Source organism: Physeter macrocephalus, chromosome 6 (assembly GCF_002837175.3).
Source record: "Physeter macrocephalus isolate SW-GA chromosome 6, ASM283717v5, whole genome shotgun sequence".
Taxonomy (NCBI): domain Eukaryota; kingdom Metazoa; phylum Chordata; class Mammalia; order Artiodactyla; family Physeteridae; genus Physeter; species Physeter macrocephalus.
In genome coordinates, this window is record NC_041219.1 from 54602832 (window position 1) to 54627762 (window position 24931).

At 40.4% G+C, this 24931-nt stretch overlaps 1 protein-coding gene across 44 annotated transcripts in view; it reads right to left on the minus strand.

The window, feature by feature from the left end:
- The window catches only part of ERC1 (ELKS/RAB6-interacting/CAST family member 1), a 573654-nt gene that overhangs the window by 453307 nt on the left and 95416 nt on the right, over positions 1 to 24931 (minus strand). For 35 of the 44 annotated variants that reach the window (XR_008617636.1, XR_008617631.1, XR_008617632.1 and 32 more), the window contains exons 4-7: positions 22824 to 22898; positions 17440 to 17595; positions 16109 to 16201; positions 12964 to 13131 (exon numbers count right to left, since the gene is read on the minus strand). Coding sequence is in view for 22 of the 44 variants with exons in the window: in XM_055085407.1 (XP_054941382.1) it covers positions 12964 to 13131; positions 16109 to 16201; positions 17440 to 17595; positions 22824 to 22898 (492 nt within the window). In the remaining 22 variants the exon portion in view is untranslated. The remainder of the gene's footprint in view (positions 1 to 12963; positions 13132 to 16108; positions 16202 to 17439; positions 17596 to 22823; positions 22899 to 24931) is intronic. The other 9 variants (XR_008617641.1, XR_008617644.1, XR_008617639.1 and 6 more) reach the window with 2 other exon arrangements.

Below are 24931 nucleotides of genomic sequence, written 5' to 3' on the forward strand. Positions count from 1 at the left end.
TTAATGACTTTCACATACAACACACAGCCGTGCTGATTATCTTTATCCTGTTGTGCACCGCACCCCTAGTACTTATTTACCTGATATCTGGACATTTGTACCTTTTGACTGTCTTCATCCAATCTCCCCTCCCCTGACTCCTCACCTCTGTTAACCACATATCTGGTCTCTTGTTCTGAGTTTGTTTGTTTTTCAAGTATAACTGACCTACAGCCCTACGTTACTTCCTGAAACACAACAGTGTAAGTTGATGTTACTATACATTTCAAAAAGTCTATTACAATACGTCACCACACAATAATATTCCACAGTTACTGACTGTATTCCCCACACTGTACCTTTCATCCCCTTGACTCCTTTATTTTGTAACTGGATGTTTGTCCCTCCTAATCTCCCTCACCTATTTCTTTCCTCTCCCCATCCTCCTCTCCTCTGGCAACTACCTGTTTGTTCTCTATATCTATAATTCTGTTTCAGTTTTCCTATGTTTGTTCATTTGCTTTTTTAGATCCCACATATATGCGAAATCACACAGTATTTGGCTTTCTCTGTCTGGCTTACTTCACTTAGCATAATGTCCTCAAGGCCCATCCATGGTGTCACAAACAGCAGGATTTCCTTCTTTCTCATGGCTGAATAATAATATACACATACACAGACAACATCTTCTTTATCCATTCATCCACTGATGGACACTTAGGTTGCGCCCATATCTTGGTTCATTAATGCTGTAATGAACATAGGGGTGTATGTATCTCTTATAGTTAGTGTTTCTGTTTTCTTCAGATAAATACACCAGAGTGAACTGCTTGATCATACAACAGTTCTACTTTTAATTTTTTGAGGAATCTCCATACTGTTTTCCATAGTCGCTGCACCAACTTACATTCCTACCAACAGTGCACAAGGATTCCCTTTTCTCCACAAACCACAGACTCACCAACACTTGTTATTTGCGGTCTTTTGGATAACAGCCACTCTGACAGGTGTCAGGTGATATCTCATTGTAGCTTTGATTTACATTTCCCTGATGATCAGTGATGTTGAGCATCTTTTCATGTGCCTGTTGACCATCGGTATGTCTTCTTTGGAAAAATGTCTACTCAGATCCTCTGCTTTATTTGCGGTACACAGGCCTCTCACTGTTGTGGCCTCTCCTGTTGCAGAGCACAGGCTCCGGACGCGCAGGCTCAGCGGCCATGGCTCATGGGCCTATCCGCTCCGCAGCATGTGGGATCTTCCCGGACTGGGGCACGAACCCGTGTCCCCTGCACTGGCAGGCGGACTCTCAACTACTGCGCCACCAGGGAAGCCCTCTCTGCCCATTTTTTAATCAAGTGTGTTTTTTTTGATGTTGAATTGTATGAGTACTTTGTATATTTTGGATGTTAACCCCTTATTGAATATATTATCTGCAAATATCTTCTCCAATTCAGTAGGTGGTCTTTTTGTTTTGTTAATAGTTTCCTTTGCTGTGCAAACACTTTGTAGTTTGATGTGGTCCCACTTGTTTAGTTTTGCCTATTTCCCTTGCCGGAGGAGACATACCCCCCCAAAATTACTAAGACCGATGTTGAAGAGGGTACTGCCTATGTTTTCTTCTAGAAGTTTTATGGTTTCAGGTCTCACATTTAAGTCTTTAATCCATTTTGGTTTTTTGGTTATTTTTTAAAATTAATTTATTTTTGACTGCATTGCGTCTTCGTTGCTGCACGCGGGCTTTCTCTAGTTGCGGCGAGTGGGGGCTAACTCTTTGTTGTGGTGCGCGGGCTTCTCATTGTGGCAGCTTCTCTTGTTGTGGAGCACGTGCTCTAGGCACACGGGCTTCAGCAGCTGTGGCACACGGGCTCTAGAGCGCAGGCTCAGTAGTTGTGGTGCACAGGCTTAGTTGCTCTGTGGCACGTGGGATCTTCCTGGACCAGGGCTCAAACCCATGTCCCCTGCATTGGCAGGCGGATTCTTAACCCCTGTGCCACCAAGGAAGTCCTTTTAATCCATTTTGAACTTGTTTTTGTGCATGGTGTGAGAGAGCAGTCCAGTTTCATTATTTTTCATGTAGCTGCCCAGTTTTCCCAACATCGTTTGTTGAAGAAGCTGTCTTTTCCCCACTGTATATTCTTGGCCCTTTGTCATAGATTAATTGCCCATATAAATGTGGATGCGTTTCTGGGCTCTCTATTATGTGTCATTGATCCATGTTTTGTGCCAGTACCATACTGTTTTGATTACTGTAGCTTTATAATATAGTTTGAAATCAGGGAGCATGAAACCTCCAGCTTTGTTCTTCTTTCTCAAGACTGTTTTGGCTATTTAGGGTCTTTTGAGTTTCCATACAAACTTTAGAATTATTCTAGTTCTATAAAGAATGCCATTGGCATTTTGTACTTATTTTAAAATCTATTCACAGCAAATTTCATTAAACATACTCACACACCAAATTCTTTTGTTTTTTTGCTTTCCCACTAAGGATTTATAATTCAGCAAATAGTTACACATTTGATTACAGAAAAACAGGGAGGTGGGTTTCTTTCTGTTCAACAAAAATATAACATGAGTCATACATGCAAGCCACTTATGAAATTTTTAATTTTCTAGCAGCCACATTAAAAAGTGATAAAGGGGGCGTTCCCTGGTGGCGCAGTAGTTGAGAATCCACCTGCTGATGCAGGGGACGCGGGTTCGTGCCCCGGTCCGGGAAGATCCCACATGCCGCGGAGCGGCTGGGCCCGTGAGCCATGGCCGCTGAGCCTGCGCGTCCGGAGCCTGTGCTCCGCAACGGGAGAGGCCACAACAGTGAGAGGCCCTCATACCACAAAAAAAAAAAGTGATAAAGGAAGAGGTATATGAAATTTTTAATTTTCTAGCAGCCACATTAAAAAGTGATAAAGGGGGCGTTCCCTGGTGGCGCAGTAGTTGAGAATCCACCTGCTGATGCAGGGGACACGGGTTCGTGCCCCGGTCCTGGAAAATCCCACATGCTGCAGAGCGGCTGGGCCTGTGTGCCATGGCCGCTGAGCCTGCGCGTCCGGAGCCTGTGCTCCGCAATGGGAGAGGCCACAACAGTGAGGGGCCCACATACCACAAAAAAAAAAACAAAAAAAAAAAAAGTGATAAAGGAAGGGGTAAAATTAATTTTAATAATATATTTTATTTAATCTAATATATATATACATTATTGTCATTTCAAACCTACAGTCTATATTAAAAAACTATTAACAAGCTATTTTACATTTCTGTTTTGTACTAAGTCTCCAAAGCCCAATGCATATTGTAACTGACACTTATGACACATCTCAATTTGTACTTGCCATGTTTCAAGTGCTCAGTAGCCACATGTGGCTGGTGGGTACCACACTGACAGTGCACATCTAAGATAACAAGTATGTTTCTACAAAATATCTTTAATCTCGAACTTGTCCTATATTATTTTTCCTGTCTGAATGTAGAATAACCCACAAAGAAAAAAATAGGTCGGACTTCCCTGGTGGCACAGTGGTTAAGAATCTGCCTGCCAATGCAGGGGACACGGGTTCGAGCCCTGGTCCAGGAAATTCCCACATGCCACGGAGCAACTAAGCCCGTGCGCCACAACTACTGAGCCTGCGCTCTAGAGCCCACAAGCCACAGCTACTCAGCCCGTGTGCCACAACTACTGAAGCCTGTGTGCCTAGAGCCCGTGCTCCGCAATGAGAAGCCACTGCAATAAGAAGCCTGCGCACTGCAACAAATTAGCCCCCGCTCGCCGCAACTAGAGAAAGCCCACGTGCAGCAACGAAGACCCAATGCAGCCCCAAAATAATTAATTAATCAATTTTTAAAAATAGGTAATATGGGTAATGACTCACAGAGAGAATACCAAAACATCAGGAATTATTATTATTACATTATATCATAACTATATTATTACATCAATAACATATCAAAACTATATTATATCAAAATAATAACATATCTGAGAACCAGTACTGTATGTTTAGTGGCATTTACTGTTCAATAAGTATTGTGGAAAATTTCCTAGGAGACCAGTCTCATTTGAGACTGATATAGATAAGCCATCATGTACTTACAAATTATGTTGGATCATGCTGGAGAGGAAAAACATGTAAATAAACATTTCATTCTGCTAAACTGTATTTCTCTCAACCACTTCAATGCCACCAGTGTCACCAAGCCAGAAATTGGGGAAGTCGTCTTTTCAGGTCCCATTTATAATTTGTCAGCACAAGTTCCACTACCCCCTCAATAAACACTCTTGCACCTCTAATTTTCCTCTATTCTACTTTAATTAATGATACAGGGTAAATCTTATTACATTCTGGAAAGGTCCACCTAAGAACTTTCAAACTCTGAAAATCTTATTTCTGAAACACGGTTCTTTCCTTTCTTCTATGCCTACTAAATCTACTCTTTGTCCAAAGTATAACCTCTGATCTATCATCCCTAACTTTTTGTTATTCACCTCCATTCTGGTTTTATTTGTTTTTCTCCCAGCCTGAGCAATCATTTCAAATACAGCCTCACATCATCTTTTTTTCCCCAGTCATGTTTATTTTTACAAACCTTTACTTCTGTAGTAAACAGTTTTCTTCATTCTACCCTCAGACTTCTGAACCTTCCCGCACAAGGTCATGTATATGCTTGCCAACCACATACACAGTATATCAAAAGTCCTCAGAATTCTATTCTCAAGCATCGTATTTTCTTCCCTTGTATTTTCCCTGTGGAAAATTTCAATTTCCCATGGTAACTGGCAAAACTGGTACTTTGAGAAGAAAGCAGACCCAAGATCTCAAAGCTAAAAATAAGTGAAAGAGCATGGATTTAAGATTAAATGGTCTGATAAAGTCCTCAGAATTCTATTCTCAAGCATCGTATTTTCTTCCCTTGTATTTTCCCTGTGGAAAATTTCAATTTCCCATGGTAACTGGCAAAACTGGTACTTTGAGAAGAAAGCAGACCCAAGATCTCAAACCTAAAAATAAGTGAAAGAGCATGGATTTAAGATTAAATGGTCTGTCTTCAGATCCTAAGCTCTTAACCACTAATTCTGTAAGATTTCATATATGTAAAATTCTACAAAATGCAAACTAATTACAGTAACAGAAAGCAGACCAAGGGTTGCCTGGATATGAGGGAGGAAGTGGGGAGGAGTGAAGAATATCAGGGAGAGGCAGAGGAAAGGGTTACAAAGAGGTACAAGAGGGCTTCCGTGGTGGCGCAGTGGTTGAGAGTCCGCCTGCCGATGCAAGGGACTCGGGTTCGTGCCCCGGTCAGGGAAGATCCCACATGCTGCGGAGCGGCTGGGCCCGTGAGCCATGGCCGCTGAGCCTGCGCGTCCGGAGCCTGTGCTCCGCCACGGGAGAGGCCACAACAGTGAGAGGCCCGCGTACTGCGGAAAAAAAAAAAAAAAAAAAAAAAAAAAGAGGTACAAGAAAACTTTGGGGACAGTGTTCTTTATCTTGACCGTGCCATTGGTTTCAGAGGTGTGTGTCAAAACTTACCAAATTGTACATTTTGAATATATGCAGTTTATTATTTATTTATTGGTCAATAAATTTGATGTTTTTAAGTAAGCAAAATTAGAAAGCATGGTATTAGAACAGGAATAAACCAACAGACGTTTGCCACAGAAATGCGAGCCCAGACACACAACAATCACACCATTTAGTGACCCATACACATATAAACAGAGGTGACACTGTAATCAGTGAGGAAAGGACAGAGTATCTGATAAACTGTTTTTAGACAACTAGCTACCCATACTGAGGGAGGGGGGAAGAACCCTGACTGATATCATACACAAAAATAAATTCTAGATGAATGAAAGCTTTATATATAAAAAGCAAATCTTTAAAACTTTTAGAAAGAAAGATACTTTTTAGTATCTTTTAAGACAGGGCAGCATGGAAGGATTTTTTTTTTTTTTTTAAACCCAGAAAGGATACATCATAAAGAAAAAATACTGGTAAAGCCAACTACATTAAAATTCAAAACTCCTACACGTCATTTACCATATTAAAATGTTTTAGTATTTTACCTATATTTTAAGTGCCTGAAATGGTTCTCAGTAAAAATACTACTAAGGAAAACAGAGGCAATATTTATACTAGCTTTTTTTGTTTTTTACTTTATTTTATTTTATTTATTTTTATTTTTGGCTGTGTTGGGTCTTCGCTTCTGTGCACGGGCTTTCTCTAGTTACGGCGAGCAGGGGCTACTCTTCGTTGCAGTGTGTGGCTTTTCATTGTAGTGGCTTCTCTTGTTGCAGAGCATGGGCTCCAGGCGCACGGGATTCAGCAGTTTTGGCATGCAGGCTCAGGAGCTGTGGCTTGCGAGCTCTAGAGCGCAGGCTCAGTAGTTGTGGCACACGGACTTTGTTGCTCCACGACATGTGGGATCTTCCTGGACCAGGGATCAAACCCGTGTCCTGTGTATTGGCAGGCGGATTCTTAACCACTGCGCCACCAGGGAAGTCCCTACACTAGCTTTTTAAAAGTTGATATTTTGTGAACTGGTCAAAATCACTCCAAAAAAATTAAATACTTAGGTATAAATCTAACAAAACATGTATAGGCTCTGTATGCTGAAAATTACAAATGGCTAATGAAAGCAACTGAAGAAGATCTAAATGAGTTCTTCCCATGAATAGTATATGAAATGGAAACTTGACATGTGTAAAGATAGCCAATCTACTTAAATTTTTTCTCAAAGATGAGGAAAAAGAAAAGATTACTCAGCAGTGACCAAAAAAAAAACAAGTGTTTTACTGACAAACAGTAGAACTACAATAAGCCAAGCCCAGCGAATCCAAAAGATGTTACATTACAAATTTCCAGTTTTGGTGCCTGAATTCAGCACTAGAGAGCTCAGAGCAAGAATTAAAATCCAATGCAGAACAAAGATGGAATACTTGATCACCACTTGAGTTCTCCAATCGTCCTTTCTACAGTGCAAGGTGACAAAATTCCTTAAGCTACCCCCAGTTTTCCTTCATCTACCTATTAAAATCAGAAACACTCCACTCTGCAAAGAAGGAAAAAAGGTCCAGAAGGGAAATGTCAGAACAGACTGAATATTTATTCAACAGGGAGAAAAGAACTGCCACCACAGAGTGAAGATGCTTGTGAATGGGAAGTTCAACGACCAGGCTGTCGAGATGCCAGAAGAACTCACTGACCCTCATCCACCTGGCGTTTGTTGAGGCTCAGCTCCAGCCCGCCTACATGGCTACTAGTCCCATCTGACAGTATCAGATGTGGTTCCTATTAGTGAACCCATTACAGGGCATCCATCAGTCAGGGCGAGTCAAGAGGGAGCTCCTTGAACCCTCGGACCCGCTGCACAGTTAAAGAGGTCAAAGTCTTAGAAAGTACACGTGCCAGAAATCTAAAAATAAATAAATCTCATGCCAAGTCATTTCTACCTAATTTCTACATTCTAATTTGTATTCTGTATACTATATATTCCACCTCTAATATGTATTCTACATATTCCAATAACCACAAGCAAAAAAAACAAAGCAACTCACCTTAAAAACATTTTACCCAATACCCCTGAAATACACTATTAAATTCTTATTGCAGAAGTCAAAAGCCCAGACATTTAAACCTGCAGATAAGCCTGAACTGCCTTGTCTCTCAGTTCTTCTCAGCATTAATTTCAGAAAAATGAAAGGCTTTCCATCTGTGGGTCAGGAATCAGAATACAGCAGGAAAATGTCCCTCATCACTTCTAAATGTTTCTCATTCTGATGGGACCAATGTCTCAGGATAATAACTGTGAGGCCTCATACTGCTGCTTCTTCACCAAAAGTACCCAGATGCCCCAGCTGCACTTTTCCATTAGATCCCTGACTCTGCTAAGTGACCTGGAAACGGGCCTACACTAACCACTCATAAATACCCGCATGCCGATTTGAGGGAATGTCAGGTATGAGACCCACAGGAATTGGTGACTGAAAAAGGTAAAGAATGAAAACTCTTGTTATAAACATACAAACCTTTGGTGTTATTGCTGTGGGAAATGCAGGTTTTGATATTAAAAATATTTCGTATCACAAATATTAGCTACAGAAACTACCCAAGCCCACAGCCTAATTACTAAGTGATCTTTTCAATTTAAATCACCTGGGTACACTTTTTCTTGGTCTGTTTTTCATGCAATGCAGAATTTAAATGGGCTGGTCTGGAGATCTGAGATTAAAATAACCACAAAAACCACTTTGCTACTACTAGATTAATTGCTCTGAATTCTACACTGATCTTTTGGTTTAGTGTGAACTAAATTCAGAGTATAATTTTGCGTGAGGTCCGTATTTTGCAAACCACAAAAAACATTCAGGAAAACCCCTCAGAGACTAGTAGGACACACAGTCATCACCCTAACACCACTCTTGGCAGGAGGAGTAAGACCTTGTTTGTTCACATCAACTGAGCTGGAGGAACTGCATCTAAGCATCTTGCCAAGCATCAAGGTCTGTGGCAAACAGGTTATGCCAACTTCAAGAAAATCAGAAGGTTTTTCCTCCACAAGACTTTCTCTACCAATGGACATGAACAGAAAAATGGCTACCTTGCTGTTTTGGCCTTTTACTTCAGATCACAAAAGTATTAATTATCTCAACCCATCTTAACCTTCTTTTGTTTTACATCTATAAACATATCTACCTAAGAGCACATTAGCACTAGTAACTGCATGCCAGTAACAATGGCATGTTTCCTATAATTCTTCTTTTGCAATTATATGACTCACTGCCTTTCTAACTCTCTGACCACACCTTTCCAGTTTTCTTCACAGGATTCTCTGTCATTTCCCCCTCTTTACATCTCACTCTATACAACCTTCCTCTGGAGAAACCAATTCATCCCTAAGGCTTTAGCCACTACCCCCATAATGACAGCTTCCGAATATTTATTCCTAGCCTGTTCCCAGACCCAACCAGTTCTAAAACCCTGAGATTCTAACAAAAGTTTCTGCTTTCACTGAATATTTAATTTAGAATGAGCTTTTTTTTTTAAATCTTTTCTTTTAAAGGACCTTTAAAGATCACCTAATGTAGTCAAACATAAATGTAGGTTAAATCTGAGTACTGTCTACTATATTATTTTCTGCATTTTTCCTGTATTTCATAAATTTTTTAAAAACTTATGTATTTATTTGGCTGTGTTGGGTCTTCGTTGCTGCGCGCGGGCGTTTTTTAGTTGTGGCGAGCTGGGGTTACTCTTAGTTGCGGTACGCGGGCTTCTCATTGCAGTGGCTTCTCTTGTTGCGGAGCATGGGCTCTAGGTGCGCGGGCTTCAGTAGTTGTGGCACATGGGCTCAGTAGCTGTGGCTCACAGGCTCTAGAGCGCAGGCTCAGCAGTTGTGGCGCACGGGCTTAGTTGCTCTGTGGCATGTGGGATCTTCCTGGACCAGGGCTCGAACCCGTGTCCCCTGCTTTGGCAGGTGGATTCTTAACCACTGCGCCACCAGGGAAGTCCCCATAAATTTTTTTAAAATTAAATAATCTAAACTACTCCTAATTTTAAAGCTGAGGAAATCAAAGCCAAAACTAAGTGACTTGCCCAAGATCACTAAGTATAATTTCCTATCACCACATCTCCCACTGTTCCCATCTAGAAAAGAGGATGAATGAAGGGCGCTGTGTCATGAGACTGAGAGTGTACACAAGCAGACCTTTTTAAAAGGCTATTTCAACAAACTGCACTGAGTTCTGTTTGACATTCCAACAAAAGGTTGAAGAGCTCAGAGAAACTTGCAAAAGGCCACAGGCAGAGATGTGTCATTCAACAGTGCACAGTTTATCTGTACAAAGGTGGTGGGGGGGCTACAAAGTTATCATCTAAAAAAACCAGTGGCGATATTTTAAACCCACTGATATTTAATATTCACCTCCAAATTCAGATAAGAACTTCATAATTTAAAAATCTATTCTAGCCACATTAAACATCTATTCTAACCTTAGGAAGTTGGTATTATTATTATTCTCAGTGACAGATGAGAAAATGGAGGATTACAGAGGTAAAATAACTCATCCAAGGTCACATAATTAATAAATGTAGAAGGCTATTTCAAGCTTAGGTCTGACTCCAAAGCCCATGCATGCTTTGACCACAGTGCTACTAAATCCAGACCATCTCTGTGAAGGTCAACAGATTAAAGGAGATGTTCATAAAACAGGAGCAATTCCATAGATACTATATACTGTACACTGCCCAACACAAAAGGACCTCATACCATGGACCCTGAACAGGAAAAAAAAACAGGTCTCTTCCCACATCCCGTTTTTCCTTAAAGAATTTTAAAATTAAAAAACAAAAAACAAAAAACTCCTGAATCCATGTTCTTTTTCATATGTGCTTAATTTAGTGATTTGAGAGCTGGATGAAAGTCTAGGGTAGCTTCAGAGAGGAGGATGAGATCGATTAAGAGCAATTATAGGGGACTTCCCTGGTGGTGCAGTGGTTAAGAATCCGCCTGCCAATGCAGGGGACACAGGATCGAGCCCTGGTCCGGGAAGATCCCACACGCCACGGAGCAACTAAGCCCGTGTGCCACAACTACTGAGCCTGCGCGCCACAACCAATGAGCCCGCGTGCCACAACTACTGAAGCCTGCAAGCCTAGAGCCTGTGCTCTGAAACAAGAGAAGCCACCGCAATGAGAAGCCCGTGCACCACAACAAAGAGTAGCCCCCGCTCGCCGCCAACTAGAGAAAGCCCGCGCGCAGCAACGAAGACCTAATGCAGCCAAAAATAAATAAATAAAATAAATTTATTTTTTTAAAAAAGAGCAATTATAGGAACAGAAATATAGCAATTATAGAGATAGGTGAGAACTTTCAAGGAGCTGGTTCAAACTGCCTTTTATGGGATCCAAAAGGAGAAAGCTGCTTTGGAAAAAGTGAGCCTTGTCAAGTGTCACCAGAGTAATTTAAGAAAAAAAAGCAAATCCTGATAAACAGGCATATAACATTCATATCATCACCCCAAATTCAAAAGGAAGTTAGCTTTTCTACTGTTATCTTTTAGAATGAGACCCTTATATTTGAGCAGTTGTCATAATAACTTACAGGGGTAAATGCTGAAACTCAGCCCTAAAAACAAATATAAAAACCATCCAAGAATGACCACAAATACAGTCTTTGTTCTCTGTGGTACAAGAAACCAATCACAAGCCCATCTGTGTGAGACCTAGCTAAGAAGAACACTATTTCAGAGGGGGGTACAAAGAGAAGGATGGATTGCCAAAGGGAAGAAGTCATCTATTAGACTGTGACAAGCTTTTAAGTGTTTGCATTATCATTAACGAACTGCCTGGTTCCCTGGTTCCCACACCTGCCACCTCCATCCAAAACTATCACAGCAGCAAACTTGGCAACAGGCTCACCTGCAAAACACTGGCGCCCCCTTCTGACCATTTTGTAGTACTGCATGCATACCAGGCACTGATGTGAAAAACTCTAATAAAGCCACAAATTAATAAATTTGCAGGTACCATTTTTCAGATAATTCTATATTTGCAATTTCCTGAATAAACCTTAATTTAGCTTGATAAAAATATTAAATAGCAGACCTTCTACATAAAACTTATGCCAATGAAAAGAAAAGGAACAATGTTCTCTTACCATTTTAACAGTTTACATATATTAGCTGATAGTATTACAAGAATTAGAATGATGCCAATAACTGACAGACAAAGACCTTACTATGTGCCAGGCACTAGGAGTGAATAAATTAGCTTAATGCTAACAATCTAATAAGGCAGGAACTCCTCTTCATCTTACAGATGTAAAATGAGGCACAAGGAACTTAAGTAACGTGCCCAGGAACCTGCACCTGGTAGCAAGTGGTAAAACTGAAGTTCACACTCAGTAACTGTGACTCCAGAGCCAGAGCCTTATTTATCCCAAAATATCCCTCTGAGGTATCATGATAAAATGAAACGTGATCAAAATAGAAAAAGTATAAGTTGTAAGGAAAATTATAAATACACCATCCAAATCTCTCATTTTCAACAAAATCCCAAACTGTAAAACAATAAATTACTACATGAAACATTTTGGTCATTTTCCCATTCCTCCTCGCTTGAAGATTCTGAACTTCTGGGTCTGAGATGTTTTTATACATTCTTTTTACTACCCATTCTTTTTTCATTACACTATGCCTTTATTTATCTATTATCTTGTTCTTTAAAAGAAAAGAAAAAATTAATCCATACTATACGCTTTATTTTTCTCCTATACAGCAGAACTGCTTACCTATTCCTACCTAAATTCTCTATTTCATTGAGATCTTTAGAAAATATTTTCCTTAAGTCAATAAATCCAAATAGCATCATCAATTCCTTCTCATTGCAAATATGATAGATTCTCATCTGTCTGTAATTATTTAGTGTGTTCCTACCTCTAATCAAGGCTGGCAGACTAGATAATCTTCTAATATTTCTAAAAATGCTAACTTTATTTTCAAACAGGACATGAAGGCACGTGTCTAATAATCTGCAGTTCAAAACAAGATTTATCTCAAACATTTCTAGATTCCACAGTTTGCCTACTTAAAGCTATTCATAATACCAAAAATTAAGGACACTTAATAACCCAACACAGGCTGACCAAGCTCACTCCCATTCATGACTGAAAGATTTACCATGGGTGAGGACAAATGCTTTTACAACTATCTTTTCATTTCATAACATTAGTTTAAAGTCTACTTAGAAGCACAGACTTAGTCAAAGTCTGAAGTATCAAAAACATATATTAACTGCACTGGTTTAATTTGTTAGATACAAGAACAATAGAAACAAGATGGTTATAGTTTAGTGCTATAACTGACCACATCGCTAAAGAATCCAACATAACATTATTCATAGCTCCCGTATCTCAACACAACAAGAAGTGCACAGGTAATACACAAGAAAAGGTGCCAAGGAATGGGCTCCGTGCAAATCCCACAACTCCTTTCACCTCGGTCTGCAGGATGGCAGCCCTCTGCTCCTTAGCAGTCAAGGACTCCTTCAGCACTTCAATGTGTTGCTTGCTGTCTGAGAACTGGTTGGTGAGTGTTTCTAGCTTTGTCTGTAGGGCTAGTAGTTCTGTGTCCTTTCTGGACAGCTCCTGCTTCACCTGACCAATCTAGAGAAGAAGAAAAAGCAGTGTAAGGAAAAAAGTAATAAAACCACCACCTCTGATCTGGATTGACAGATCCACGTCAAGATATACAGCATTAACTTTATGACAGGACACAATTCATTTTTTTGCATCATCTAATCTTAGCTGACCCCCCCCCAAAAAACAAAGCTTATTCAACTAATAGCAAAATTTCCAGTTTTCATTTATTGTCTCCCCTAAACTTTTGAAATCCGTTAGAAAAGGAATGGAAGAAGAAAAATCCCAATTCACTTAGATGACTATGACACAGCAGTAAGCATCTGAACACGACTAAAGCAGTTTTCATCTTATTAAGTCATAAGAAACTTCAAATCATACAGCAGGATTAGTGTAGATGGAATACAGAAAGAAAAAAGAAACTTCCTACTCTTGCTATTTAAACTCAAAAGCTGCACAATTTTTTCATTGTTTTTTTTTCATTCTCAAATGAAAGTGTACATAGAGTCCTTCTTAAATAGCCAAGTGTTATAAGGCATTATAAACATGTGCTTTCTAAAAATTATATAATTTTGAAGACTTAGGGGTACTGACCTAAAAAAAGGATTCCACCTACAAAGTTATATTACCTACAACATGTCATATCACCTAAATGGATAAAAGTACATGACCTAAATAAAGAACGCATAAAATCTCATTCTGTAGGAATCTACATGTGTAATCAAATGTGAATTACTCTGACAGAGTAAGCCATAAATCAACAGGTGCCACTCACTCCCCCATAATTTTTTCTCATCTTAACTTAGAAAACATTTAACATCAAACATCTCCTTTACATTTCTACTGTGTTTCTAAGAATTTTTACTCTTTTATTCTAAATGTAAGCCAAATTAACAGAAATCATATCTGTTTTTACATTATATCTACTGCCTAAGCAAGGTAGCTATGCACTAAAATATAGACTCTTAGAAGTATAAATTTGACAAGAAGTCGGTAATCTCAGTATCACTGATGAAACAAAAACTACTTTTTAAAAAGTTGAATGTATCTAAAGTATTTTGACTAATAATCTTAGGTATAAGGGACAAAGTTTTTGAGAACAATTTCCCATGAGAAAGTATGAAATAAATTTTATGGTAATTAAAATTACTTTTGATGATTACTAAAAATAAACTTATTATTTACTGTTCTGTTTCAGCAGGAAGACAAGCATTCTTCTCATATGCATGAAATCTCTACTTACAAATATAATACTCATTCATTCAACAAACATTTCTGTGTGCTCACTGTATGCAAAATACTCGCAGCTGCTAAGAACATCAGTGGAAGATAGCTGCAAACAGCAGCTACTTCCATCCTGTAACACAGATTTGTACCCAGGAGCTGCCACATACTGTAATGGTGTAGCATCTTTCAGGACATCCCTTAACCAACGTCCCACCCCCAACAAACAGAATGCACTAAAAACGCACTTGTGGTATGAATGAATGGTCAGGAGAAACGTTCAAAATGTTCTCACCTCATCAGCTAAAGAACTATGGCTTAAAGATTACTCAAATTTCCAGCTACTCTGGACCATGTGATCAAAAATAAATAAATATGAAATCTCAGTTTCCTCATCATCTGCATTACTAAATAATCCTCAAATAATGCTACACTGACCATGAAGACTGAGAAAAAGAAGAAAATATCCTAAATAGAAGAGTTTAGAAGCACAAATTTTCCTTAAAAGTTAGGAGCATAAGGCTTTTGCAGTCAATCCCACGTGAGAACGAACGAGCGTGTCTTCCTGGGTAACTACCTCTCTAAGCCTTGGTTTCCTAATCAGTAAGATGGAGAAAGCAAACCAGTGCCACTGTATTGCATACAGATTAAACCCAAAAAAATGTACAGAATGTTTAGCCTGTTGTTCGACAGAAAAAGAAATTAATAATACTAGCTGAGGAAAAAAAAGTTATAGATCAACTTCTCCTCTAGACAATACATGGTTACAACAAACCAAACTGGACCCTTTTAGACAAAATATCTCACTTTTCTATCTATACTATAAAGTGGTCCATAAATAGCAAACACTAAATTAGCACAAGTGGCGTTTCTTTTTTTCTCTTAATGCTGCATTCCAGTCTTATCCTACCGTAATTTTCAGAAGCAGTTTTTTTCCTGACACTTGTGAGACAAATGTGTGCACAGCCTAGTATAGGGCAGTGGAGCGCAGAGCTTACCAGCACAGGTTCTGGAACCAAATGGCTTGTGTAAAAATCAAACTCTTCCTCTTACTAACTGTGTTTTCTGAGCACCACTGTGTCACCTCAGCTTCCTTATGCATAAGTTGGGTTGAGAATATACCTACCTTAGTAGGTTATAAAGTGTTAGCTATTTTATTATAATCATTTTATCACAGTTTGAAATGGAATTTCAAGTTCTCTAGACAGATGATTGAGCTACTGAATAGATTTAGAGACTTTAAGTTTCATTCTACTTCTAATTTACTATATAACTAAATAAGCTAATCACTTCAATACATCTGTTCCAAAGAAAGTAAAATCTGTTGCAAAATCACCTATCGGGGACTTAAAGATGATGTCTACATATGAAGGTAAAGCACTTCACTCAAGAAATCAGATTGAAATAAACCCTGGGTGATGGACCTAGAACATCTGCACATTCTTTGTACCTAAGAAGAGAAAGAGACCATTCACATAAATCAACAAGTTTCTCGTAACAGGAAAGGAGTCGAGAAAACACAGCTTTGAAGCACCATCCACACAGTGACAAAGCAACAATAAAAAACCGGGGACAGGGCTTCCAGAGCACATGAGGGCTCGCTGCACACAGGGTGGCACGTGGGTCAAACCGGTGAACAGGAGTCGGTTAAAGAGCAGAGCAGGCTGGTTAGTGCTAGTACCGGGCAAAGCTGCCGACCACAGAGTGAAAGTGTGAGCACCCAGAGCCAGAGCAGCAGGGCCCCACTGTGGGATCACTGCACGCAAAGGGTAAATCTTACGGCAAAGACCTCGGCCTGAAGACCAGCCGCTCTCTTTTTCAGCTCCTCCCCTTGAGCCTCTTTCGAATTTAGCTCCTCCTTCAGTTGCTCTACCTGTCACGACATTGTTATTCTTTTTCACTCATGTGTCAACTTAGGTCTTTTTATTATCTGCTTTTGAGCCAGAGCAGTAACTGGAAATAACAATAACTCATATAACACAATCAAATCTGTTCCCCTAATTTCCTCTTCAAAGGACCCTAGATGGGCTCACTATTTTCACAGGGTAATGGACTGAAATGTGCTAATCAGCAAATGGGAAGCAGAGACGATATTTTATTTTGTTCTCAAGTTAGAATGATAAATCAAAACTAACAGAAAGTTGGATATGTGAATTTTTAAGTTCTAAAAGTTACATGAAATTGGCCATAGTCAGTGATAACAGATTCTTAAAATAACAGAGGAATATTCTACTGACTTATATGCAGGTATGGGTATCACAGAAAGAAGCCAGAAACTGTATCATTAAAGGAACAGTTTCCACGTCTGAGAAATTAGGGAACTAACACAATTGGGATATGGGGGGCAGGGGGAGGGGGAGGAACACTTATTTTCTAGCTAATATTTTATAATTGAAATTATGATCTTTAAAACACGACAGACCTGATAAACTGATAACTGTAATAAACTAAATCCTCCAATTTGCCTAAAATAGTTTATAGAGTCAAAATAAATGCCTTTGGCTCTAAGGAAGGAATACTGTGACTGAGGTTATAATACAGACTGATATGTCTCAGCGATGCCTATCCTACTGTACATACACCCCAAGTGCAGCACGTGGGAAACAATAAACCTGATACACTTGGGTCTTCTCCAAGGGAGAGCGCAAAGGGCTTTCCTTTAGGGAACTGTGTTTGAAGGGAAAACATGATTTTATTTAAGGCATTTCAGGAAAAAAAAGGGGAGGTGGATTCAGTCTCTTAGGCTGAATCTGACTTCTAAATTTGTTCACAAGACATAGAGAACGTGGTGTTTCATATAGTGAGAAAAACTCATCTGGATGTAATCCTACTAATCGCCTCAGAAGTACTGGTAGACGTGAAACGTTAAACTGTGATAATACACACTTAGCCTCATACAAGTAATTTTCTTTTAAGTGAAATTTGAAATAACTATACAACATCAGTAATTCTGCCTTTAATTCTGGAAAGTTCTATCTGGAAGAATTACGGTACAAGTATTCTTCCCTGAAGCCTGATAAAACAGCGTGAAGTCCATCATCACTAAAGAAGTAGGAACATGCATCCATTTTTCAAACCCCATTTAAAAATTACGGTATCACACACCATTACCTTGTTTTTCATAAATTTAGAATGGCTCCGATAGACCTCCATTTGCTTCATTTCTTCCTCTCGTTCTTCAGTACTCAAAGCCCCGTTCGATTTCAGCATCTGAATCTCCTCTTCCAAGTCTCGGAGCCCACGCTCCATAGAGGAAATTTTTGAATCCTGAGGACAAAGGAAGATTTAGACATTAAAGTATTTGCAAAAAGTCAGAGAGGTTGCACAAGCCTGTCTTCACAGATGTGAAATTTAATAAAGATAAACAAATATGTAGAAATATTGCAACTGGTGCCTTGCTTCTAAAATATATCCTTCATGGCCATATGGTGGAGAGGAGGAGGACTGAGATCTATAGTATGATTTTTTTCCTCTATCCTTTCCTCTGTACCCTTTTGATTAAAGTTGAGAGTATTAACTAAAGAAGTAGAAGCAATGGAAAACTAGTTAAAGTTTCTTAGTACTTTATGGTCAACAAACTTCTAGTGAAAACATTTGTAATAGTAACAGTAAAACCTTTTCTAGCTATAATATTTTATCATTTTACTTGATGACCCCTAAAAGGCTTACTTCTGCCCCCAAAGGAGTGGGGAAAAGAGCAAGAAGGTTTCAAAGACTTACACAATAATGCGTATAACCGTATCTACAATAATAAAGATCTGATAACCTCCCACTGCAGAAAAACAAAGGGATGGACAATTACGTTAACAGTTACACTTTATCACACAGTGGTCCCGCCTAATCCACAGTTCTACTTTCCGTGGTTCTGCTTTCTGTGGTTTCAGTCACCCGAGGTCAACTGCGGTCAGAAAATATCAAATGGAAAATTCCAGAAAAAAACAATTCAGAAGTTTTAAACTGTGCACCGCTGTTCCAATCAACATGATGAAATCTCACACCAACCCATTCTGTCCCACCGGAACGTGAATCATCCCTTTGTCCAGTGTACCCCCGCCTGTTAGTCACTCACAGCAGCCATCTCGGTCATCAGATGGACAGTCCTGGCATCAGACTGCTGGTGTTCAAGTGACCGTTTTTATGTGACAGTATTTTATTTAATACCGTCCCCAAAGCACAAGAGTAGTGATGCTGGCAATTCAGATTTGACAAAGAGAAGCCATAAGGCGCTTCTTTTAAGTGAAAAGGTGGAAGTTCTCACTAAGAGAAAAAATCATATGCTGAGGTTGCTACGATCTACAGTAAGAACGAATCTTCCAGCAGTGAAACTGGGATGAAGGAAAAAGAAATTTGTGCCAGTTTTGCTGTTGCACCTCAAACTGCAAAAGTTACGGCTACAGTGCATGACAAGTGCTTAGTTTAGATGAAGAAGGCATTAGATTTGTGCAGTAAGATACTGAGAGAGAAAGAATGAGACCTATTCACATAACTTCCATTACAGCATACTGTTATAACTGTTCTATTTTACTATTAATTACTGTTGTTAACCCCTTACACACTGTGCCTAATTTATAAAATTAATCATAGGTAATGTATAGGAAAAAACATAGTACATATAGGGTTTGGTACCATCTGCGGTTTCAGTCCACTGAGGGTCGTGGAACCTATCCCCTGCAGAGAAGGGGAAGCTACTTACTGCATTAGTAATCTTACTTATTCGCTATACTTCACCATGCATGTGAAATATCTCATAATGATTTCTAAAAAGAAACGTCACTGTCCTTATAAATCAGCATCACCACGAATATCACCTCCTAGTACAACAACCATCTATACTCATTTTCTTGGTTTTGTCTGTCACAGTATCTAGTTTATCCCCAGATTACTTTAGATGTCATCAACTACAGAAAAACTCCTACATAGAATAGATACTGTTACATCTATAGTTGCATATGCTTATTCACCTAAGACGTAAAGACCTTAAAGAGCATAAATTCAGTATAGCTTTATTTTATTTGGAATTTTAGAGAAACCATTCCTTTAGGAAGAAATTTTGAGACTGACTTCCTCTTTTCACTCTACCTCAAGCCTGTCTTGACTGTCTTTCCTTGCTATCTGAGAGTGTGCCGATAAGAGTTAAAGGATTTATCATGACACAATTACAACTAGCTATTTTTAGGTTTGGGGGAGAAGCGAGGGCTGTACTCCTCTGACTTGCATTGCATTACCTTTAAAAATAACACAACAAAAATGTTCTTTTACAAATCTATTCAAATGAAACTTACAATTAGTTCAAAATTAAACATATTAAATTAACACAATCAGAGACGTTCTAAACCTAAACCGGGATTTTGATTTACTCGTTTAAAACTATCCTGGCCCATAAAGAATAAATAAATAACCGACTTCAAATGCACTATCTGAAAAGCCCAACACAGACAGAGAGGCAGCTCTTGACCAAATTAGACACTCGCCATCAAATCATGCACCATAAAATCTGCACCTAAAAAGGGACCACAGCTGCAGCTCTGAACGCCATGAGGCAGAAAAAGAACCTGCCAGGCTACTTTCTGGGATGAGGCCAGAAAATTAATGCCTGATACGTTGGACTAGTTGTAGCACCGACCAGTACTCGGGCTGGGTTTATTTGAGGACAGCCCTTTCCAAGGAGGCTTCTTACTCCTAGAATGTATAATCACTAAATAAATAAATTCTTTATCATCTTACTACTCTATACCTCCCCAGCCCTGGGTCTCCCATCATTAATCAACCAACCCCACTGAGCCCAATGAAACCCTCTGCTCCTTGTTAAATTTCCCAAATCCTCAACTTTTTTTTCAAAAGTTGTCTCCCTGCTCTAAGTAAACCCAGGCTTTCCCAAAGGATGTAATCTCCCCGAACGCTCTCCAGTGAAGTTCGCTAATCCCCCGGCATCACAGAGTGGCAGGGAGAAGTGTGGGCCTCCTCCAGGCTCCCGGATGCTGCTCCCATTTAAAGCTCACGCCCCTCTTCACTCTCCCTCCGCACGGCTGCCACCTAGGGGCTCCCCGTCACTTCTGCCCACTGAAGAAGTCTCCAGCACCTGGCTGACAATAGGCCTCTCCTTCGAATGCCACTCCTGCCATAATCCTAGGATTTCAATGTCCGGACTCCTTGACGTCCGTAATTCCAATGCCCTCATCCTCCGGTCCATTTTAGCCATCCAGTTTACAAGACCACGTCACCCAGGACTCTCCTCCCAGGCCTGACACACCGTCACGCACGTTAACTGCTGCTCTTGCATCTCACAGAGTCCTCCACCTCCCTAACTTCTACATTTTCTCCCAACCTGTCCATCCATTCTGAATTCTCTTCCTTCCTGTCCAGGCTACATTCCTGGACCGATCATCTCAACTACTCCTTCACCTCCACCCTCAATTCACTTGCATCCCAGTAATTCTGCTGTATCTACCCAGCAAAACTCTAACCCTAGAGCAGTCCGGTAATTCCTCCCTGCTCCTCCACTGCTAAAGGGAAAAGAAAAAGTCAGAGAAGGGAGAAGGAAGCAGAGGGAAGAAAGTGGGAGAAAGGAGGAGGGAGAGGAGGAGGAGAGAGAAAAGAATATTACATCACCTTGAAGACAGCTGGGCTCTTTTATAGTCCACCATCACCTCCTTTCCCATTTCCCCCAAAGACCAGTCTAGATCTTCATGATCCTCTCCAGCTCATGCCACACTCTCAGCATCTCAGCTATTTCATCTGCAATTTCAACATAACATCCACCTGACCCCACTGGGCCACCAGAATCTCAGTCTCTTGCTTCTTAGCAGAATGGCTGGAGGTTAACACAACTTAAAATAGATCTACTGCCAGTTAAAACCAGTACACTTCCCTATGCCATCAAAAGGCAAGCAGAATAATTCTGTGAACATAGGTACACTCGTGTGTTTTTAGGTTCCAACAGGGATCAGGAAATAACAGGTACAAATAAACTTGTGGGAAATGTGAACATGTAATTAAACCTTTCTAGAGGCTGTTTACAAGGTTATGTTCAAGACTATGAATGTCTAACTATAAAGAACCCAGAGTCCACTAATTGGGTATTTGTTTGGTAAACCCTTTCCCCAGTGATGTATACAACAATAAAAACAAAGTTTTAAGAGGAAATCATCCAAATTAAGAGAACCATTCTGATAACTGTACTTGAGAAGCATCTATTTACATAAAACTATTTATATACCAAAAACTAAAGATTCTTGTCACATCAACATATATTAAATGAAGGCACATGACACAAAACACTGTGTCAAACTTTTTAGAGGATACAAAGAAGTTAAAAAAGAGACAGAGAGGGAAGGAGGGGGAGAGGGAGGGGTCCCTATCTGTAAGAGTCTTCTAGCTCTTGCAAGAAAGAATATGCTGGTAATAAAAATAATAATAGCATAGCAGCTAACACTGACTGAATGTTTACTATGTGCCAGGTCCTGTTTAAAGTGTTTTACTTGTTTTAACTAATTTAAACCACAAAAGAACCCATGGGATAGGTACTATTGTTATGACCATTTATCAATAAAGAAATTAAGGCATGGAGAGGTTAGGTTACTTGTTCTATGTCATACAACTGGTTAAATAAAGCCAGATTTTGAATCCAGGGACTTTAACATAGAAGGCAAGTGCTTAGTCACCAATCACCATAACGTTCAGCCTAAAGATTTCTCACTACTCAGCAACTTAAAGCAGAGGTTTTCAAAGTATAGTCCGTGAAAACCTGGGGGTGCCTCCTAGCCCTTTTGAGAAGTCAAAACTATTTTCATAATAGTACTATGACTTTATGTGCCTTTTCCACTGTGTTAACACGCGCACTAAAGGTGTAAAGGACAGGCAAAAGCGCTCGCGCCTCTGGACAACAGCGCCAAACCGTACTAGCGGTCAGTGTATCCTTCAGTGTCAGCACTCGCAGACAAAAAAGAAAAATAAGAAAGAACATTTTTAAAACACTGGCTCACTTAGGAATGTCCCTGGTGACTTTTCATATGCTCAACCCTTGAGTATGTATCTTTGTACCGTTCTGTGTGATGAAACAGGACGGGGCCAGGCCCGGCTGCTGCATCCTGGGTGTGATGCTGCCCCCAGGACAGCACTGGGTGCTCTGTGAGCTGCAAGCTGAATCAGGTACTTTTTTCACGGAACCTTATTCTTACTCGAGAGAAGAAATGACACACAAACTTGGTATTTGGCAGACATTTTCTTAAAAACAAATGAAATGAGTCATTTTAAGAGAATAAGGGGCCCTGATATCAAAAGCTTTGAGAACAGCTGACTCCAAAAAATGCTGGACAAGAGGAAATGAAACTGAAGTTCTTTTAATGTGTCATTTTCATTAAGTCTTACTATTTCTTCTCAGCCTACAAAATGAGTGAACTATTATTACACACCACTTTCTTAAACTCACACATGAAAGTGTGCTCACTTGAAAGTGTGAAATGACACATAAGATTCCTTAGGAAGTTCTCACTTACCTTCATTTCGATAACAGTTTGCAGAGCTTTAGTTTTGGCAGAATCGGGGGCATTCTCAACTCTCCGATGCATCTCCTATACAAGAGAAGCAAAAAAGAGAGTAAGTGTCCTCCTTTTCACTCTCATTTTTTCAAGAGGGGAGTGGAGAGGCAAGGGAGTAGGAGTTACATGCAAAGATGACTACCCCGGCCTTGTAAGATACTCGGATCCACTTTCTGTCTTCCTGACCTCTCCCTGTGGACCAGGGAGCACACAGACTGCATTCAGGCTAAGGGGCACCGGAGGGTCCCCGTCTCTGCACGCCTGGTTATGCACGGTACGTCACACAGACCCCAGCCACCACAAGAGGTGAAGCTCCAGCACGTCCCCAGGTTGTGTGTCTCTCTTCCACAGGACTCCGAGACATATTATCAGAACTCCAAACAATCCAAAAAGGGGATGAGAAATAGTCCCTTTTTAAAAGGAGAAATCAGGACTTCCCTGGTGGCGCAATGGTTAGGACTCCGCCTGCCGATGCAGGGGATTCGGGTTCGAGCCCTGGTCCGGCAAGATCCCACATGCCCCAGAACAACTAAGCCCGTGCGCCACAACTAGTGAGCCTGCGCTCTAGAGCCCATGAGCCACAACTACTGAAGCCCGCGTGCCTAGAGCCCGTGCTCCGCAACAAGAGAGGCCACCGCAATGAGAAGCCCGCTCACCGCAATGAAGGGTAGCCCCCGCTCACTGCAACTGGAGGTAGCCCGCGCGCAGCAACGAAGACCCAACACAGTCAAAAATAAATAAATTTATTTTTTTAAAAAAAGGAGAAATCAAAGTAGCCACAGTCCGCACTGCACAAAACAACTGAAAGCATTTGTGTTCACAACCTCCTTTACATAGCATCCTCCCCCAGAGCAACAACCACCGGGCTACCTACGATGGAAATCTCTCTCCAGAGGGGCTACGATCAGAAAGAAAAAGAAGGTAAGACTGCTGAACAAGTTTCCTAAACAGTCTACCTGTAGCAAATAGCAGAAAAACATAGCTATTTTTTTCAATCCAAATGTCAGTGCGTTCAGGATCAGAAAGGAAAGAAGGAGGTGGTAGAATATCACAGTTAGGGTCTTCAAGGATCACCCTGAAGTTACCAGACCTCCTCAGGCTATTTTCTTGTCAGATTCTGTCAATGTCTCTGAGTCAGCCAGTACTTCCAGAGTACACTGCTACAGCCCCTAGTGATGGCAGAGAATACAGATGGATACTTTCCATCTGAACAGTGCTGGTGAAATTCTAGCCCTGCCCTCTGCTCTGCCCATTTGACATGTATATAGATGTTTACTAGGTCACTCAAACTTATTTCATCCAAAACAAAACTCGTGATTTTCTCCTCTTTAACCTGGCCCCTCCTCTGAAGACTGATGAGTCTTGCCCATCTCCTTAAATGGCATTACCCTCCCGGTGGTTCCAGCCAAACAGCACAGTGTCTCCTTTCATTCCTCCCACATCTTCACTTCCTACCACCTTCTAGAGCAGGTCCTAATTGTTCCAGCTTCAAAAGATTTCTTGAATTTATCATTTCACTCCACTTCCAGTCTACTTTAAGCCTAGATTACTACAACAGCCTCGAGTTAAGTTTCATTTCCTCTGTCCATTTTAAAGAACGCAATGGTGTACGCTAGATAAAGCATCAACAAATCATGGCAATAGTCTGTTTTCAATCCTTCAATGAGTTTCCTATTTACTTCTCACCCTCTAAAAGGTCAACACAATCTGATCATAACAGACAGAAGACTAGCTCTCCTGTCCTAACTATGTTAAAATTAGACAAAAATGCATAAAGCAACCGTTTTCAGACATTGGGAAACAAGCAGCACAGGACTGTGATCCTTGAGAGAAGAGAAGCTAACAAGGTTATGGTCCGGACTTGCTATCCAATATGTGATGCAGGGAGAGGAAGACCGAACGGAAAACAGCAGTCCCGCAGAGCTCAGAAGACAGATCAGTGGGTAGGAGTCCCAAAGACAGTGGAAATGTGCAGAGCAGAATGACACAGAGGAAGAGCCTAGCCAGAGAAGCAGCAGTGTCTGATCTGACAGGGGTCCCCTGGAGTCTCTGACCAAATACTAAGC